This window comes from Dermacentor albipictus, chromosome 9 (assembly GCF_038994185.2).
Source record: "Dermacentor albipictus isolate Rhodes 1998 colony chromosome 9, USDA_Dalb.pri_finalv2, whole genome shotgun sequence".
NCBI classification, from domain to species: Eukaryota; Metazoa; Arthropoda; class Arachnida; order Ixodida; family Ixodidae; genus Dermacentor; species Dermacentor albipictus.
The window spans coordinates 68,975,919-68,995,011 of NC_091829.1; the positions used below are offsets into that span (position 1 = coordinate 68,975,919).

The following is a 19,093-nucleotide window of genomic DNA, read 5'->3' on the forward strand; positions in this document are numbered from 1 at the left end:
TGCCCCCCTTACCACCCCCCCCCCCTTCCCGAGGAGGAAGGAGTAGATTTTAATGAAGAGAAAGGAGGAGGAGGAGGAGAGGTCGGCCTGGAGAGCGTGTCTCTAGCCTGCTACTCCTCACTGGAGAAAGGGGAAGTGGGAAATACAGGGAAAGGTAGGCGGCGGGTGATTATGATATGGTACAATGAGATACTATATACACGTTGTCCAATATGCGGATGCGCACTGTGGACGCAATACACGTAAGAGTAATCTTGTCCACGCAAAAAGTAATCTTGTCACGAAAAGTTATTGCGCAAACACATCTCGCACTGACTGCACGTCTCGCAGCTTCTAGAGGCGATCGTCTAAAACAGACTCACTTAAAAAGTTCAAAAGTGATTTTATGGCACGTTTGGCACACCCAACACTCCTCCACGCGCCCAAAAGCTTTTCTTCTGAAAAGGGGCGGGAGTCCAAGCAGCCAACAGTAGATTTGAGTGTTCTTCGTTCGGCCGCATATTGAGGGCACATGCAAATTACGTGAGCTTTTGTCTCGAGAGTGTGAGAGACGCTACATTCACGGTCCCGTGCTTGTCCAACCTTGTGAAGGTATCGGTGGGCGTATGCCCCACCCACCCGTAATCGATGAATGAGTGCTTCCTGGCCTCTCCGCAACCGAAGTGGAAGCCGGAATTGTAATCGAGCGTCAAGTCTTGGAGACGCTCTTGTCGATGTTCGGGGTTGTCGGTTCGGGCTTGTCGATGTTCGATGTTCTTCGTGAGCACCTCTCCCCCTCCCTGACCCTCCCCGTTCCATGTCAAATGTGCGCCCCTCCCCCCCTGACCGCAAAAAAATAATTCTGGCTGCGCGCGCCACTGCTGGACGTAGATAAATACCAGAAAATGCTAGAAGTATCCTAAGAATGCTAATTACATTAAAACTACTTTTCTTAAAGAAAGATACGAGGACGCAAAATTATGTCATTGGTTACTATGTTCATACCGCTTCCTGGGACTTTCGTGTGATCTCGCGGTATTCGAATCGCGCCTCACGCTTGCTTTCCCTCGTCGCTGACGACACAGCGGTCTAGGGGAAATTAGGAGTCAATTTATTCGATAGCCGACGGCAAGAATGCAGTGGAAACATGGCCGCATACAGTTTTACGTGAAACTCACTTCAAATCACGCATGAATAATTTACGTAATCCCTTCCGAGTTAATTTAGGAAATGATTGAATGCGAGAGAGAGAGAGAGAAGAAATGGTAGAAGGTAAGGGAGTTTACCAGATACGAAGGTATACACACACACACACGCACACGCACACGCACACGCACACACACACACACACACACACACACAATGGAGAGAGAGAGAGAGAGTGAGTGAGAACAGGCACGCAATCACAGCCGGTCACATCATCCTCAGCTGCGATGGCTTGTGAGGTCGGCATTGTAAAATGATTTCCTCTGTTGACGATTTCGATCTCTACTGAAGTCGGTGTGCAAGGGGTCCTAGGTGGTTCAAATAAAATCTAAATGAAGGCTGTGAAGCTGGCTACAAATTATTGTTGCGATTTTCTTGTAGTCTCACTGATAAACGACAGTAGCCTCACATCGAACGTTCTTCGGGCACGTTTTATCAGGCGTAGTTTCCTACATTAACTACTAAAGGAGACTCTGACGCTAGTGTCTACGGGAGTTGAAAGTACATGATGGTTCGGCGAGCGTGGAAAATATACACAGCGCACGTACGTATTTTCTTGAAACTTGGTCCTTTTGGTTTCAGAAGGCCTTGTGACTTTGCAAAATTTATCGTTTTCAAACAATGTATTGCGTCGTAAGTGCAACCACTCGCAATGGCTATGCATGTTGAGGATAGAGGCTAATTGCTTATCTGCGTTAAAACAAAAACAAACAACAAATTGCGAGTGCTTGGAAACTGAGAGAGATATACGAGGCGTAATAGACAAGGTCACAGGAACGTTTTAAAGCCCCAAGCGAGAATATACCAGACAAATCTCACGTATACGAACCGCTGTAGCCCCATGACAGCGGAACGATCGCAGCGTCAAAGTTTCCCCCTAGTAACTTTTTTTTTGTAGGAAACATTGTGGTATAGAGATCTCCGTTTCGTCCAGCGGGCTCATCCGTTGCCTCAATAATCGCGTCCTAAAAAAAACAAAAAACACAACTGCGCTCTTAGAAACTCGTGTTCGTCGATTCCGCAGTATACGTTGCGTTCAAGATGCATGGGTACCAACACCGCGAGTCGCGTGAGGTCTTGGGGCTTAGAGCCGTTGACGCATTTTCAAAGTCGTGGGTGGCTGCGCTATAACTCTAGCGATACACTATATCCGGACACATTGAACCTTCGATCGCACGGGGGTGCAAAATCTGGGTACTAGACAGCCTTTGGGACGTGGTGTGGCCCGTTTCCGAGAACGATAACCCGGCCGGCACCTTTTCTTTTCCGCTGCTTTTCGGCTATTAAAGGGTCGACGGCACCAGAATGTGCCTGCTTATCGAAGCACTTGTTCTTGTGTCTGGAACGGGAAAAAAAATGACGAACGAAATTTATAAATTAAACGAATAAATTGAGGGAAAAGAAAAGTAATACGTTCGCTGCTATCGTATTGTGATGTAGCAAGCCGTGGAGTGGTCTTCGAGCTTGGGCATAGAATGAAAAGAGATTGACGACGTCGGGGAGGTCGTACATCTTTTTTTTTTTCGAAACTGTAAATTCAGCGCGGCGTCTCGATACAGAAACTCTCGAGGTGCCTTTTGTGACTTAGCAAAGCTAAGCACGATGAGACTAGTGCATGCTTTCGCTGTACCGAGGCACGCTGCACGTGTCAAAGAAATGCGCACAAGTTTGATGCCGGTTATTCACTCAAAAAAAAAAAATCACCCCTTCAAGCTCATTGAGTCCCCAAACAGTAATCGTTATCAGTCTTGCGTGTACTTTCTTTTTAACGCTGCGCGTCCGGGGCTTGCTGATCGTGAACGGCATACGCATCATCAGCGTGACACAGCTTTCTTGACAGGAAACGGTAACGAGCGCAAAATTTTTAACGAAGGAAACGTAAGCAAGACAGATGACGATTATTGTTTTAGCGACAAGATACGCCCCAGAGGGTGTAAACGTTTTTAGGGTGTTCATTCTTTAAAAAGTTTGCACCCTCTGGGGCTTAACTTGTCTCACAACGATAATCGTCATCTGCCTTGATTGCGTTTCCTTTCTTGAAAACTCCGTTCTCGCTACTTTCCTGTCGAGAATGTTGTGTCACGCTGATAACGCGCAAGCTGTTCTTGACATTGAAGTATACCGGGCTCGCAGCGTTAAAAAAAAGGAAATGCGGGCAAGACAGATTGCGATTATCGTTGCGGGACAAGGCAAGCCCCAAAGGGTATAAACTTTTTATTAGTGTGTTGTTGTGGCAAAATTACTTTCCAAAAGGGGTGTGCGATTTTCAGTAGCGTACACGGCACACAAAATCACCATCGTTATCAACATCATATTTTTATGCCACTCTAGCACGAAAACTGTCTCCCAGCAATCTTCAATTCTCCCTTATATTGCGCCAGCGGACACCATCCAAAACGTATTGTCGGACTAATTTAGTTTGTCATGGTTTGCAGACGTCACCAGAGAACGCAGAGGACAAGAGCATTGTGATCGCCCTCTTGTCTCCTCTCTTGTCCTTCCTGTTCTCCGTCACCGTTTGCAAGCAATGACGTCATCCTACTAAACCCGCGAATTTCTTTACTCCCTTTTTATTCTTTTTACCCCTTTCTCCAGCACAGGGTAGCCAGCCGGTATTTACACTGGCTAACTTCCCTGTCTTTCTTCCCCTTTTGTCTCTCTCTCTCTCTTGATTTCATCACACCACCTAATTGTCTTCCATCCTCGACGGCGCCCCCCCACCTCCTTTGGGCCCCCATTCTGTAACTTTAATAGACCACTGGTCAAACTCCCTACGCATTGCATGGCCTACCCAGTTCTATTTTTCCCCTTTTATAGTCGACTGCGATGTACCCCCGTGTGTTCTCTAATCCACACCGCTGTCTCCTTATCTCTTAACGTTACGGCTAAGATTTTTGTTTTATTGCTCGTTGCGGTGCCCTTAGCTTCTTGTCAAGCTTCGTTGTTGACCTCCAAGTTTCTGCCCCATATGTTAGTACCAGTATAGTGCAATGCATGATCTTGCTCTTTTTTCTCTTCAAGGTAGCGGTAAGCTGTCGGTAATGACATTGTAATGCCTGCCGCATGAGCTCCAACCCATTTTTCTTCCTCTGTAGATTTCCTTCTCGAATTTCCTTCTCGAATTTCCTTCTTTATATCGCAAAGACGATATTGGCGCCCTAATGGATGCTGTACTGAACGCTGTAAACTAAAAAAAAATTCTTGGGTTTTATGTGCCAAAACCACGATCTGATTACGAGACCCGCCGTAGTGGCGTGGACTGGGTGTTTCGAACACCTGGGCTCCTTTAACGTGCACCAAATGTACGGTAAACGGGTGGTGTTGCATTGCCCTTTGCTGCCGCCTGCTCTTTAGTGTAATTACAGCAAATTACCATTAGTAAGAAAACAATTTAGTACAGAGGCATGTTGTTAACGATGAGAAAAAAAAATGAAGCCTTTTACAACGCACTCTGGTGATCGCACAATAGAGAACGTAATTAACGATTGTGGTAAATAGAGAAGTATTACAAAATTGTCACTGCAGTACAGGAACGTAGCGCAAAACGATAACGAAAAGGTAATGCTAATTTAACAGATTATTGTGGTAGCTACGCGGTCATGAAGGCGCGCAATGATTGCCGTGTGCGGTATTACCCTTCTTATCGCAACATAAATTGATCTTAGCGGTGAATTTAATAACGACTTGGTGTTCGCACCATGGTGTCGATGCAGATTTCGACAGAAAATGGTTTTGCTGTAATATAGTAAATATTGATTCAGAAGATGTGGGGGAAGGGGCAGTGGTTTGAGTCGGGGAGATTCTGAGAGGTCGATAATAATAACAACAATAATAATAATAATAATAATAATAATAATAATAATAATAATAATAATAATAATAATAATAATAATAATAAATTTAAAACTATATTGTGGGGTTTTACGCGCCAAAACCACAATCTGATTATGGGGCACACCGTGGTGGTGACTCCGGAAATTTGGGTCACCTGGGGTTCTTTAACGTGCACCTAAATGTAGGCACACGGGTACTCTCGCATTTCGCCCCCATTGAAATGAGGCCGCCGTGGCCGGGATTCAATCCCGCGACTTCGTGCTTTGCAGCCCATCAATAATAATAATAATAATAATAATAATAATAATAATAATAATAATAATAATAATAATAATAATAATAATAATATTTATGCACCACAAGAAAAAATACATAGTAAGCGGGCCTGTCGAAGCCTAAATGGCTTGTGTGACTAGGCCCGGCAGTGCCGGCAACAGCGATGAGGTCAGTGTATGTACATACATGCTTAACGTTAGTGCCGACAAAACATCGTGCAAACAAAATGAAAATTAAATACATGTTAATACAATGTAGCGTGAACATGCATAAATAGTAGCATGAATAATAATAATAATAATAATAATAATAATAATAATAATAATAATAATAATAATAATTTCTTGCCCTGTTATTTGTCTATACATTCTCTACCGTACTCAAGGAAATAAATGCTTGCCAGTGGGGTAAGCAGAGCGGTTGCATCAGTCAGATCCGCAAGAAATAGAAGAAAAAAAGAGCCAATCAAACAAACAAATAAAATAAACAATGTGAGGCATATCATCATGTGCCATGCTGCCATATGCGATATTATATTATATCAAGTCCGAGGCGTATAAACGGGCTGATGCGAGAATATTTTAAAATTAAATTGCATTAACATTCCTACCTGTGGGGCGTGACATCGTAATTTCCCCCAATCTAATTTCCGGGCTCAACATGGAATTTTCTCGATGAGGAACACCCTTTTGAGGGGTGTAAGTGTTCGAGTTTTTGGAGTTTTTCAATGCCTGAAGAGTTTCATAACAGAAGGAGTTTGGTTAGAAACACGAAAACGCCCTTATGGGGTTTAAGTTGATTGACACGGGAGTATCTGTTTGTTTACTCCTTTGTTGCACCTTTTTATCGGCAACTTGGCCGCGCACACACTTCAGAAGGCTTAAAACGCTGCCTTAAGTTTTGTACGTAATTTCAGAAGAAGGCAGACAGCGTGAAACAGTGTCAATGCGGTTGCAGAGGGGTTAAGGCATTCGCCTGCAAACATCGCAAGTGTAGAAACAGCTATTTCTTGGGCGGTGGGTTGGGAACCCGGTACGACGTACAATCTTAGAGAACACGCAGGTCACACTTTTTTGGTGTTACACTTCGTGAATAATTTGCACCCTTTGGGGCTTATCTCCAAACAATAATCGTCATCTACCTTGCCTGCACTTGCTTCCTTTAACACCGCGATTCCGGTACTTCGAGGTGATTAAAGCTATGGGCTTATCATCGTCACATGGCATTCCGGATAGGAAAGTATACCAGCATAGAGTGTTAATTAACTAAAGGAGCTTTACTTAATATTGATGACAGTAATTGTTGGGAAGCGAGATAGGGCCCTAAGGTTATACATATTTTAATGGTGCAGGTGTCTGTGGCATTTTATGGCAACCTCAAAAGGTGTGAGCTCTAATACAATATCATTGCACTTTTAAAAACTTTGCTGCCGGCATTCATAACAATGAAAACGCAGATGCTGTGGTATTGTTTTCTTCAGGTGCTTGAGGTGGGGCAAAATTTGACGTTTATTGAAGCGTGAAATATCATACTGTGACGTGCATATACACTCTAAGAAACGTTTACACCCTTTGAGTCATATCTTGCCACACAACAATAAACGTCGTCTGTCTTGTCCGCATTTCCTTTCTTTAACGCTGCGAGCCCGGTACAACCCCGTAACGAACGGCATGCGCGTTATCAGCATGGCATAGCATTCCCGACAGGAAAGTAGCGGGCGCGGCGTTTTCAAGAAAGGAAACGCAAGCAAGGCAGATGACGATCATCGTTGTGTGGCAAATATACACCCCAAAGGGTGTAAACAGTTTTCAGAGTGTATCGCTTAAAGGGTTCGGAAAAAAGTTTTTGCGCTTACCGCTGCACAGTTTCGGCTCCAGTTCCGCAGAACGATAACATTTTGGAGTCGACGTTGTTCAGTGTAACACTCTACACAGTTAATTGCTCGATTAAAAAAATCGAATTTGGCTTCGTTCTTGGGGATGGAAACTGCTACCGCGACGGCGTTAGCATAAACTTGTGTCTCCGCCTGCCGGCAGCTGCAGAAATTAGCCACTCAGGGATGGCTGCCGCGTGTTGTCCGTTCCTCTTGAATTGTTGCTTGGTAGCTGAAGGGCACTCACGAACCGTGATAATTTTCTGTAACGGAACGTACACCGTACGTTGTCAAGATGAAATGTTGATAAGACAGGGCCTTGTTAGAGATGGTGATTAAGCACAAAGTTGCAGTATTGGAGTTTGTGCAAATAAAGGTATGTCCATCGCGTGACGTAACTACTCAATGCCCATAGGTTCACTGATTTTGGTTTTGACCTTGTCTCGACCGGTGACATCACTGGTGGTTTTCATTGGTGGTTTTCATTGGTGAACTCATCGGTTAAGGCGGAAGAAGCCCAATGTGCGTCGTTGGTGACGTCAATGCGCACCTGTGGAAGAGCCCAGGTGCTCTGTGCATGCGTCAAATGATAAGCACATTGTTTTATCAGCGCTCTACCGGGTCTGAAGGTCACTTTGAGCGCTATCCGGGCATCTTAAACAGATTTCCGCCCCAAATGCAGGTTGTGCGTAAGTCAGTTTACGATTTTTCCACGTACTTCAGGTTGAGAAATTCAATTAGTTCAGTAACTTCCTTGCGTCCCATGGAGGGCCTGGGTATGGGTGGTTCGAAAATATTTTGCCGAAACGACGTCCGACGCCTTTATCAGTGACCCTTATATCAGTGACCCTTATAGGTCACTGTTTGAGACGCTGTTTTAAACTGCGCCGCCTTCGGTATCGGGCCACGACAATGGTCAGATGCCCGGCAGCAGGAAAGACCAGTTTACATTCGACAAGAATGCTTCGCATTGAAATCCGCTCGCTCTTACCCTTAGGAGACGGTTGGCAAGCCAGAAAGAAAAAAAAAACAGAGATTCGAAAGCCTGGTGGTGACACCACCTTCAACTTCCTACACTAGCGCCCCGTGACGTCATAGCTTTTGACGGCGTCTGGTCAGATCCACTAAATTCTCTTATCACTACAGGTACGGACTGCACTGTATTCTAATCGAGCCAAAGCCTGAACTCAGCAATCGATACTGGTGTCACCCGCCACTTTCGATCGCGATCGCTAGCCCGATCGAAATTCTCGACCGCGATTGGCTCTCTCCCGCAGCTTACGCAAAGGAGCCAATCGCGACCGAGTAATTCTATCCTGATCGGACTTGATCGCGATCGAAAAATGCGCCGTCTGACACCCGTTCAAGTTTGGACAACTGTTCCTGCGCCCCAACGGAGCAAGTATACGAGTAGAGGCCTTGGAATCAATCATGCGACATTGACGACAGTGGCGCAGGAGTTCCGGTGCGGAATTGAAGGAAACGAAAATGCAAATTTGACCCTAGTTTTTCTCTTCTGTTTAACGACCTCTTACCTCAAAAGTAGCGCGAATAGTCTTGAAAGAGCTACTTTATCGGCGAGGTATGCTTTAGTGTTACGTTTTAGTGCCTGTTTAGCGCAAGTTTAGACACGTGATAACACTGAAACGGTTGCACCAAAACATGCTGACTTCTGGACTCAACGTTCCCAAACGTTTCGCTTTCAGGTGACCAAGGACGAGTTCTTCGACTACTACTCGGGCGTGAGTGCTTCCATCGACGAAGACGCCTACTTTGACCTGATGATGAGAACCTGTTGGAAGCTATAGCCCCGTCGGGGCACACGGACGCCCGTGCAAACATCCGTTCCTCTTCGTTTACCCACTTGCGTTTTTTTTTTCTTGCCACGTCGGTCACCGAATGATTGCCGCGAGATGACTACATTGTCTGGGCACAGATAACGCTTCGATGTGTCGCCAGGGCCAAATGATTAAAGCGATTAAAACGAACATTAATTCTGCAGTAACGTCGCTGACGTGGCGTTAATTCTGACACTGTGTACTGAAGAGACTCAACATTTACGGGTATCGTGAGAACGGTTTCTCCAGAGGTTATGTTGTAACGCATTTCGTGCGTAACTGACGCAGCGCAGGGCTTCCGCAGCTATCCTGCCGCGCTGTGTCAGTATCATTAGCGGCTGAGCACGAGATCACGTGTTACACTCTCGACACCAGCAGCCGCATTGTAGTGAAAGAGATATACTAAAAAAAAAGCTTCTGTACTTCGATTTAGGCGAACGTTATAGAACTCCAGGTGGTGGGAATTAATTTGGAGTCCCCGGGTACGGCGTCTTTCTAAGCATTTAATTTAACAAACCTAAAAAAATTGTGGAAAGGACCGTGCTTGTGCATTTTGGTCAAATAGGTGCTTTGCGATACAAATGGTGCTAACTTTACACTGTCTCCATACAACTTAGAGTCTCTTTAGTGCTGAGTGCGCAAAATTGAGCCAATGCACATTCATGTTTCATGAGCCAGCGTCCTCCTTGGTTCAATAGTGGAGCAGTTCTCGTTCCAGATTTTGCGTCAGCGCCGAAAACCAGTAATTTTATATTCTTATTGTTAGGATTAAGCTGGTTAGTTATTGCAGCTTCGACATTTCAATTTCAGCGTCACGTTGATACAGAAATAATTTTCGGTTCTGTTTTGTGAAGTCCGGATACATAGATGTGTCCACAGGTCTGGAAATTTTCGATCGTAAGTGATGGATGCTAATTAACCATTTGTGACAGCCCACTTTGCCTAACCATTTGCGAAGTTGTTTTTTACTGGTCAGTAGTCGCCATTTTTCTTACCTTTGATTGAACAGTGCCTTACACACTTGGCCGCTTTTGAGTAATGACCACCTACTAGATGGGTAACAAGGTCTCGAAATTTTCGGCCATAAATGATGGGAGACTGTTTGGCTTAAGTGTGACAGCAAACAAGCATTTCTGAGGTACTGTGTGGTTAGTATTTGAAAGTATTTAAACGGCTAAGTTGAGAGTGCCTTATAAACTTGAGAAATATTGGGTCAAGCACGCCTATTGAATTGGTCACCAGTTCTTGATGTTCTTAGCCATGAATGATACGACTGTTAGCTATAAGGGATAGGCCACGGTGTTTTGCACACCTTTGTTCCGTATATCTGTGGTTTGAGCTGGTCAATATTGTGCTATCTTTCCTACCAGTACTTATACAATGCGTTATGAACTTGGACCATACCTTGCGGCTCACGATGTCGTATCTCAATACCAGGCTACCACTTGTGAATTAGAGCGAACATAGCGTAACACTTCAGTAGTTTCTGACAACGTAAGCACATTGTAGATTCTTAGGCTTTTTGCTTCGACTGTGCAGACAGCGTATCCCTATGCATACCAGGGCAGCATGAAATTCAAAGGCCAACTTTGTAAACATCGCCCTCCAGTACACAATGCATTCGTCTGTGCGTGTAGGAATAGGACCATAGCTCTTGAGAAATGCACAACGTCGCAAGTAAGCGAACTTTTGTTTGTCGTCTGCTACTGCCCTGTAAACACTGCAGCTGCTATATTTAGCCGTCATCTAGCCGTGTCTTCTGCTATGTAGTCTGCTGTGTCGTCTGCTGTGGTCCGGTTGCTCCCTTTCCTTGCTCCAAAGTTGCGCAAGCACTCTGGAGAGGAAGCACAAGAAAGAATGACGGACACTGGAGACGCCAAATCTACGCAACTCCCGTTTTTTTTTATTGCCCCAGAGACATTTCCAGGCCGAGGCGCTGCGCTACCTGCCTGGACGCTCTTTCCTACAAAAACAGAGAAACACGAGAGCAGGAACGAAACAACGCAAACAACGAGACGACCTCACGCGTCACGGAACAAAGTGTGTGTACAAGCTCCGATGAGAGAGAGAGAGAGAGAGTGAGTGAGTGAATACTGGCGGCAGACGTGCCCAGTTTTTTTTTTCCGCACCGCCCTCTCTTCTCTCGCAAAGCCACGTATAACCGCTTCTCAACAAGAACAGAGGCGCTTAAAGCGTGTGTTTCATCTCATCTCGAGTACGTTTTTCGTCAACAAGCAACAACAACCGTCTGCGAACACCTGAACACGCTAGAAGTAGAACTCTGCTTTTTTTTTTCCTCTTTTATCACTGACATTCCATCTTCCGTTTTTTTATTCTCTCCTCCAACAACGAACAAGCCCGCCCCCTTTTGGTAAAAAATATATTTAAAGATATATATGTAAAACACGTCGCTTTTCTTTTAAATATATATGTACAGCGCAGAGAATTATTCCTCCGGGGAGTCGGACGACAGAAAAAAGAAAAAAAAAGTAAGACGCGTTCCCGCAGCCTCGGCTAAGGGAGCGGCTGCGCATTTTTATTATTTATTTATTTATTCATTCAACGGCGAACACTCACAAGGAACGTCTCGAGTCGCGGTGCATGGTCGGGTTGCGGCTAAAGTGCGCATGCGCGAGGTTTCGAGGCTGCAGACTGTAGCCACGATATGCCTGTCGAAAACTAACAGCCGAAGCCATAGCCAGAGAGTAGCGCGGACGACCACGGTTAGGGCCGAGCACAATTTGCTGAAGAAGAAAGGCAGGCCGAACTCCACGCTTAATCGCACGAACATGCGATTCGAACCTTTTCTTCTACTTTGAAAGCCGCACGAACGGCAATCAACTTTCCAGGCCCAGAAGAAGGAGATCGTACATAAATCTCGGAATCGAATGCCATTCCGCGGATTAATTAGTACGAAATCCGCCATTTCTGCCCTTCACAAGCGATCGAAGGCGATGTTGCTCCCAATTCTCGATACAGTCGGAGGCTATGGTGAATGGTGCGCAGAGAAGCGTTCGGGAGTTCAAATGTGAACGTGCCCGATTGACCGCCATGAGACTGTGCCAGCTCCGGCGGTATTATGTTTCAACTGCGAGTGACCTCTGTCTCAATGGCAGCCAATTGTGCCTCAGAGGAATCCGAGACTGACGTCACGTCTGCTTCAGACCGAACGCGAGGCTACGGCTGCAGTTTTCGCATTAGCTTAGCACATTATACCAAAGGGTAGTAAGCAAACCGCTTTATTAGACTATGCAATCGCTTACTAGATAACACTGTTTGCAGTGAAACCGTGACACTTGTCATTGCAGCTTCTTCGAGCGTCAGAACGCAAAAAAATGAAAGTTTAACGCGGACGGCGCAAGGGACCACTGCATAATCGCCGACAAAGGTAACAAAAAGTAAATCGCGACATTCAGGCTTGACTTGTTTCCAGCAAGCTGCGTCGTGCTTAAACGATGAAGTTACTTCGATTTTTAACATTGTTTTGACCCGGCTAGATGTCTTTCCTCTACGCGATTGTACTTGCGTAAAGGTTTTGCAGTCGCTTAAATTGCTTAAAAAAGGGGGGGGGGGGTATCTGTTGGTCAACTGCTGCTGTTGGCATGCGATTCGGTGAAATCACAGAAAAACTTCGTAACAATTGCAGAAACTAACGGTCTATAAATTATTTGCCCCTCAGTAATGCTCTGGTCGCAACAAACAAGGCTGCCAAATGTGCGAACGACGTCACAACAAAGCACGGGCGATCCTTCTGCGATTCACCGTCCAACGCCAGGTCTACCAGGACGGCCAGCAGTATTCCCTTGCACGTAATTCCTCCTCGAACCTTGGTTACCTCGGGCGACATTTCTTAACACTAGTTTTGCCTAGGTCACTAGACGGGAGCAGCCTCGAGTAGCAACGTACCACCTGGCGCATAACGGCTGTGACGTCATCAGTCGGCGCCAATGCTATAGTTTCGCTTTCAGCCGGCAGGTGGTTACCTCGGGCGACATTTCGTTACACTAGTTTTGCCTAGGTCGCTAAACGGGAGCAGCCTCGAATAGCAACGTACCACCTGGCACATAACGGCTGTGACGTCATCAGTCGGCGCCAATGCTATAGTTTCGCTTTCAGCCGGCAGGCGGTGCGACGATTTGCAGTTCTACTGGGGGCCTCGCGACTCGTCTCCACGTCCAAGGACGGTAACTGTGTAGATTGCATCTTGCGATAATTTTTTTTTCGCCGTCTGGTGGTAGCGTCTGCGGCGCGGTTTTATCTGCACGTGTAGGAAGCGTCGTCTGCTTCGTGGGTTCGCGGTGGCATCAGTGTACGTGTGTGTGTGTGTGTGAGCCATACTTTGCTAAAAAGCGAGGAACGGAAACATTTCCTTTAACAAGGCTACAAAGCTCCGTGCGCCCATTAAGGCAGTATTGTCGACCGGGGGCGCACGTAACAATTAACAAGTGTGAGTATCACAGCGCACGTTTTTTTTCCTTTTGCGCAGTACAACGTCTACGCTTTTCGGACAGCACAACAACGACGGTGCATATATATGTATATATATGTATGTATATATATATAGTATATCTATCTTTGTGTACATGCTAATTGCTCTCACGAAACGCTCGCGTTCTCGGCAACGTTGACGCACTCCGCTCCGTATCGGTCCGCTCCGTACCGCGGATCGGGCGGAGCGTATACTATGTAACCACTTTGCGGCGATCACACGCGCTGCTCCTACGTACACAGACGTTCACACTTCCCTGCAGAGCGCTCAAGGGACGCGTTACAGAACAACCAGAGCGCGAACTAACCAACACTGACTGGGTTCACGAACGCAGGCTATAAAGACTATGCATAGCCTGCGTTTTTTGATTAGGTTTGAAGAAAAAAGAAACTACTCACAAGCATTGTTTCTCGAGCTCAGTAGCTTCCCAGAAATGCTTTTTTTTATTCTTAACACGTCGCTTGGGCACGGGTAGTGTGAACGTCTGTACCGAGACCGACGCAAGCGCACCGAATCGTCCAACAGCGACAGGACCAGCAAGAAATCGTCTACTGCTTACAGCTTGTTGAACAGAGAGAGCTCTATAATTAAAGGGCGCACTCTTTAAACCAACGCGCCCAAAAAGCACGACCCCCGCCACACAAGCAACCTACATTGCCAAGGATGCCCTCAACGAGGTTTACTGTGCCTTCTGCGGCAAGTCATACTCTTTCCTTTTCTTTTTCTTTTTTCTGGAACGTAATAATATCAGAACACCCAAAGAACTATGCGCGATGTGTCAAGTCAAGCCGGAATGCAGCCTATCTCTTGGTGCAAGCGCTAAACGTTGCCGTAGTCTGACGAAAAAGAAAAATGAAAAGACAAGCTCCAGAGCTCTTAACTGGCTTCAACGCCTCGTGGTTACAAGACTTGCGAACTGCGACGCAAGAAATACTCGTCTCCTAGTAACGAAAGCAAAAAACGAATGCTCGACAGGCCTGGAAAGCGCTTAGCGTTTGTGGTAACTGCACCTTTGCGAGGATGACAAAACGCTTTATGACGAAAGTAATCGCGGATCTTTTACAAAAGGAAGCTTATTTATTTACCCATTGCGAAAGAAAGGGCAGAACTCATAAGACATATCGGTCGAGAAAACTTGCTCAATTAATGAAATTATCACCAGGGTACTTCCTGAGATTTGTCTATTTGTACCGCAATAATAATAATAATAAAGCTCACATGAGGCTGTGGACGGGTGCAAAAATGCATATGCAGTGCAAAGCGTACAAATGTTTAAGTACGCATCTGTTTATATTTCGCTGTTCGCTTTGCCATTGTTGCTCCTTTGTTTTTTTCCTTGCGTTTTGAGGTACAAGACTTTCGTTCACCGCAAAAAAAAAGAGAAAAAAAAAGAAACTGAATAGTCGAAATTATGTCAGTACTCGTTTAAAGAGCTGCTCTGACAAAGACAGCTATCGAGAACACCCCGAATTACTTTTAAGTTTATTGCTGCTTGGGTGCGAATAACACATAATAGCAACTACGTTCCTTTATTGCAGGCCGCAAGGGCCTTTTATCTTGCACGTTAGCAACAATTAGGTGACACTGCGCTTTCAAGCCAGGGTTTTTGTTGTCTGCAAACGGTGCAAAATATGTTTAACGGCATAAGAAACGCTGCTAAAAAGGCATCGTATATTTGAGAATCGCTCATGAGGCACTTCTCGATGAAGCTCTGGGGATTGAATTTATGAAAGCGAAAGAGAAAGAGAGAGAGAAAAAAAAGAAAGAAAAGATAGACCTATTTTAGGATTGTGGTGTTACGCAGTGTTTAGCAGCAGTTCATCGCCAAATATCACATCACGTGGTAACGGCTCTCCACATAAGGTAACGCGAGCTTTCCAGGCCTGTGCACCGGTATTCAGAAGCTTATTTATAGCTGCCTGATTGACGGTACAATTCGAGCTCCACTGGCTACGGCAATTTGTAGCTGCAGCAGCGGAAACCGAGAACTCGAAGCTCATAAGGTACTCAAAATTGGACTGGACGTCGAAACCTCGACCGCCACCCGACCACGTGACCACACCCTGACGTTCCTCGTGGCGAACTTGAGCAAGAACGCAAGAGCGGCCGGGACAGCTGCGATTCTGTATGTTTTGTTTTGCAGTGTGCGTGTGTGTATACGTGTTACTGTGTTTTATATTCTTATCATCTATATTGCTCTAGGGGCCTTTCACACTACGACTGATGAGTCTTCTTTTTTTTTTGCCATCCCGGAAGGGATGTTTCCATTTTTTTCTTTCATTCGAGCTCTTCTTTGTATAGATGCTACGGACACAAGTGCTTAGTGATGATGCCTAAGACACAAACTAACCACACCTTTGATAGATAGAAAAAAAAAGAGAGAGAGAAAGAAGAGGACGCGTTCGCCTCGCAGTGTCAGCGTCTCTCTCCGGCGCTGCCCTTCGGAGGACTTCAGTGGACGACGGGGCTTTCTTGCAGCCGACAACAAATGCCTTCGAGAAATGCCTTCGAGAAATGCCTACGGTAGAGAAAATGCCGTCGAGGGAGAGGTCTGTAGCGCGAGCGCTCAGCTTTTCGGAGCTTAGCTGAGCCCTATACGGGAACTTTGAGCAGCGGGACACGCGCAGGGCTGCTCTGGACGCGTCCTGCACCTCTGGCAACCCAGTCCTTGCCCCTTGTAACGGCTCACGCCGACGCGGTCTCGTTTTGTACTTCCATCGCTGTCGTTGTCTCAGCCGGACGCGTCCAGATGGCGCTGCGGGCAGCTGCCGTTGCCTACGTCACTGGTGGCGGCGTACGACTCATTTCTTGCACGTGCGATCTTCGTGTGGGTGGGGGGAGTTGCGAGGAAAATGTCGCTGGCAGACGGCTTCGTGTGACGACGAACACCTTTGGGGCCTGCAGCGCGCCTTGCACCTTGCGCCACTGTGAAGCGCGCTCGAAAAGACTGCTGGGAAAAGAGGAGTGAGAGCCTGCAGTGAACTGATTCGCTCGGGACGCTGCGTTCAAGTCACGTGACGGGCGTTCCTCGTTCACGTGATTAAGGGTCTGCCCTCGAGCGTCACCGGCAAGCGGGTCGCCACCTTTCTTCATTGAGAGACCGGACACTGCAGACGTCGTTCGTTTCGACGTGCTTCTTCGGAGACTACTGTCATGTCAGTGCGGGGATGCTTGCACTCGACGCGTTTTTTTTCTTTCCTATGGCAAGTGGCAGCGATCTTTCCTCTCTGGAGTTTCGCAAACGGGGGGGTCCTCGGAAGAACGGCGCCGAAGAAAACCTGCGAACGGCGGCTTCCCCTCTTTTTTTAAATTCCTTTTTGTTTCGTAAATGCAATCCTAGGCCGCTATAGCACGTTGAAAAGGGGAGCACGTGGGTTGGCGTCCCCTGCTCATTTTCAGCGCGGGAGACGCCGCCGGAAGCGGAAGAGGCCCGAGCCCCACGTGGAAGCCCCGGTCGCAAAACCTGCTCCTTTACGTCGCCCGTCACGAGGAAGGAGAGAGAGAAGGAGAGCCGGAACTGCTACGTCATTTCCGGGACCCGTGTTGAGAGACGTGGTGAGAGATTGCTGCACAGTTGCCCTCCGTGTGACCCGGGACGTAGACTCGCATAGCCGAAATGCGAGTACGTGGATGACTCTTTATGGTGGACGTACGGAGCATGCCGAAGACCTTTCGTGGACGATACTGATAACCGGGGTGGGTGTGAGGGTGCCAACAAGGAAGAAGAAGAACGGCACACGGCTTGCCCATGCGTTTCACTGTACACGTGCCACGCTCACAACGGAAGCTGTGGTTTGGGCTGATTGTTTCTCTGCGTTTACCTATTTTTCGTCGGCGAGCGCTCGCCGCACGTTTATATTGCTGTACCGACCCGCGCACCGTTCCACCACGCGGACGATTGGACAGACAAACCACTAGCCGAGGGGAACACGAAACCAGGTGGACGCGCCGTGGGATCGGCTCGCGAGTCCGTAGCTGCGACTGTCACGACTGAGACGAGAGACACTGTAATAACGCGACAACGGACACGAAATACTTGTGTTTTTCTTTTGCCTTGCTGGGGAGGTACGCTTACACGGACAGAAGACTCGCCGAGACACGACAGGGACGCACAAGACACGTCATGTGGCTTTGACTCGCTTCCTCTGGTGCTGACAGGGCGTCGTTTTAAAGACGGGTGTTGCGACCGGTCGAGAGTAAAGTTGTTGCGTGGATCAGGGGCCGCAATTGTGACTGCATCACTATTTTGTCTTTTTGCCGCTTCGTGGCTCCCATTTGGGTAAATGCAGTAGAACTTTTCGGCGTGCCCGGCCGTTTTAGCCCTCGCCTGGGCCAGGTTCGGTGCTGGGCGCTCACTGGGGGGCTCGGGCCTTGCCGCTGCTTTCTTTTATTTATCTCGCTATCTTTTTTTTTCTTCTTCTTCGTGCCATGTGTGTGCACAGCGTTCGCGGAAACCACCGTAGCGCGTCGTCCGTCGTTTCGCCTCGACGACCTCGCGCTTCTGCGGCGGCGGGGAGGAATGTCTGGCGGCGGGGACCAGAGAGAGAGAGAGAGAGATAAGAGGCCGGACTCTTGACACGCACTTCTGCCCTTGCGACCGGACCCGAACCGGCACCTAAACACTAAGAAGACTTCACCGGGACGCGATCTGCGACCAGGCGTTCTGGCGGCCAAACGCCGACCCCCCATCACCGGCGTGGCGGGACGTTCCCCGATCTTCACCAGGCGTGACCTGAATCTGGCCAAGATTCTGACTCCGTCCGCGGACAGTTGACTCGAGACCAGGACGTGAAACCTGGTGCGACCAGCGCCCACCTGAGCCGGGGTTGGAACAACCCTAAACTAAAGCAGGCCCAGTTGCACGACACCTCTAGCCTGGCCAGACTGGAGTCGACCAGAGCTGACCGTGGCAAACACCGACCTGAGCTGAGCTGTGATCTGTCTGCGAACAAGGGCGGACAAGCAAGCCACGTCCCATGTGACGTCTGTCCGCGCATGGGGGGAGGAGGAGGTTCGTGGGGGGAGGGGTGTGAATCGCGGGGGGGTTGTATCGACGCTTTTTTTTTTCTTTTACGCGGCTGCGGGCGCACACGGTCGCCCGGGCGGCACTTTGACACGGTGGGAGGAAATGGGAGAGCGTTCTCCTCGCCGCATTGCATAAGTTTCAGGTACGACAACCCGGGCTGCTGCTGCTGCTGCTGCTGCTTCTGGTGGCGGCCTCGTGCGGCTGCTGCAGCTGCATAGAGTGTGAGGACGCTACTGGTGCTCGCCGTCCAGCGCTTCCAGGTACTTTTGGTCGATGAACAGCGTGACCACCTTGTGCCTGCGCCAGAGAAGGGAGCCGGTGAGCCAAACAAGCACAAGGGGCTTACAAGGGGCCATACAGCATTACAGGAGTGCGAGGCTGCAGGCGGGAGAACTGGTTTGCGGAGAGCGCGTTCTTCAACGAAGACGTTGAAGAATCACACCCTGCTAAGGTAAAGACGAAAAAACCACTTTTCATTGCTTTGAACATAAATGAAGATGCAACATCATGTGATGGGCTAGGATGTGGACTCTGCATCCTGGTTTTTTCGTGTTATCTCGCCGTACCTGTTC

At 47.6% G+C, this 19,093-nt stretch overlaps 2 protein-coding genes across 5 annotated transcripts in view; one reads left to right on the forward strand and one right to left on the reverse strand.

The window, feature by feature from the left end:
* LOC135908598 (calcyphosin-like protein) overlaps nucleotides 1-9,169 on the forward strand; it is a 46,301-nt gene extending 37,132 nt beyond the window's left edge. For all 4 annotated transcript variants that reach the window (XM_065440419.2, XM_065440421.2, XM_065440420.2 and 1 more), the window contains exon 5: nucleotides 8,875-9,169. In XM_065440419.2, coding sequence (XP_065296491.1) covers nucleotides 8,875-8,976 — 102 coding nt within the window. In that variant the 3' untranslated portion in view covers nucleotides 8,977-9,169. The remainder of the gene's footprint in view (nucleotides 1-8,874) is intronic.
* Nucleotides 9,170-10,922: 1,753 nt separating this feature from the next.
* The window catches only part of LOC135908583 (solute carrier family 4 member 11-like), a 106,293-nt gene continuing 98,122 nt past the window's right edge, over nucleotides 10,923-19,093 (reverse strand). The window contains exon 13 of the mRNA XM_065440403.1: nucleotides 10,923-18,818. Within this exon, the coding sequence (XP_065296475.1) occupies nucleotides 18,752-18,818 (67 nt within the window). The 3' untranslated portion in view covers nucleotides 10,923-18,751. The remainder of the gene's footprint in view (nucleotides 18,819-19,093) is intronic.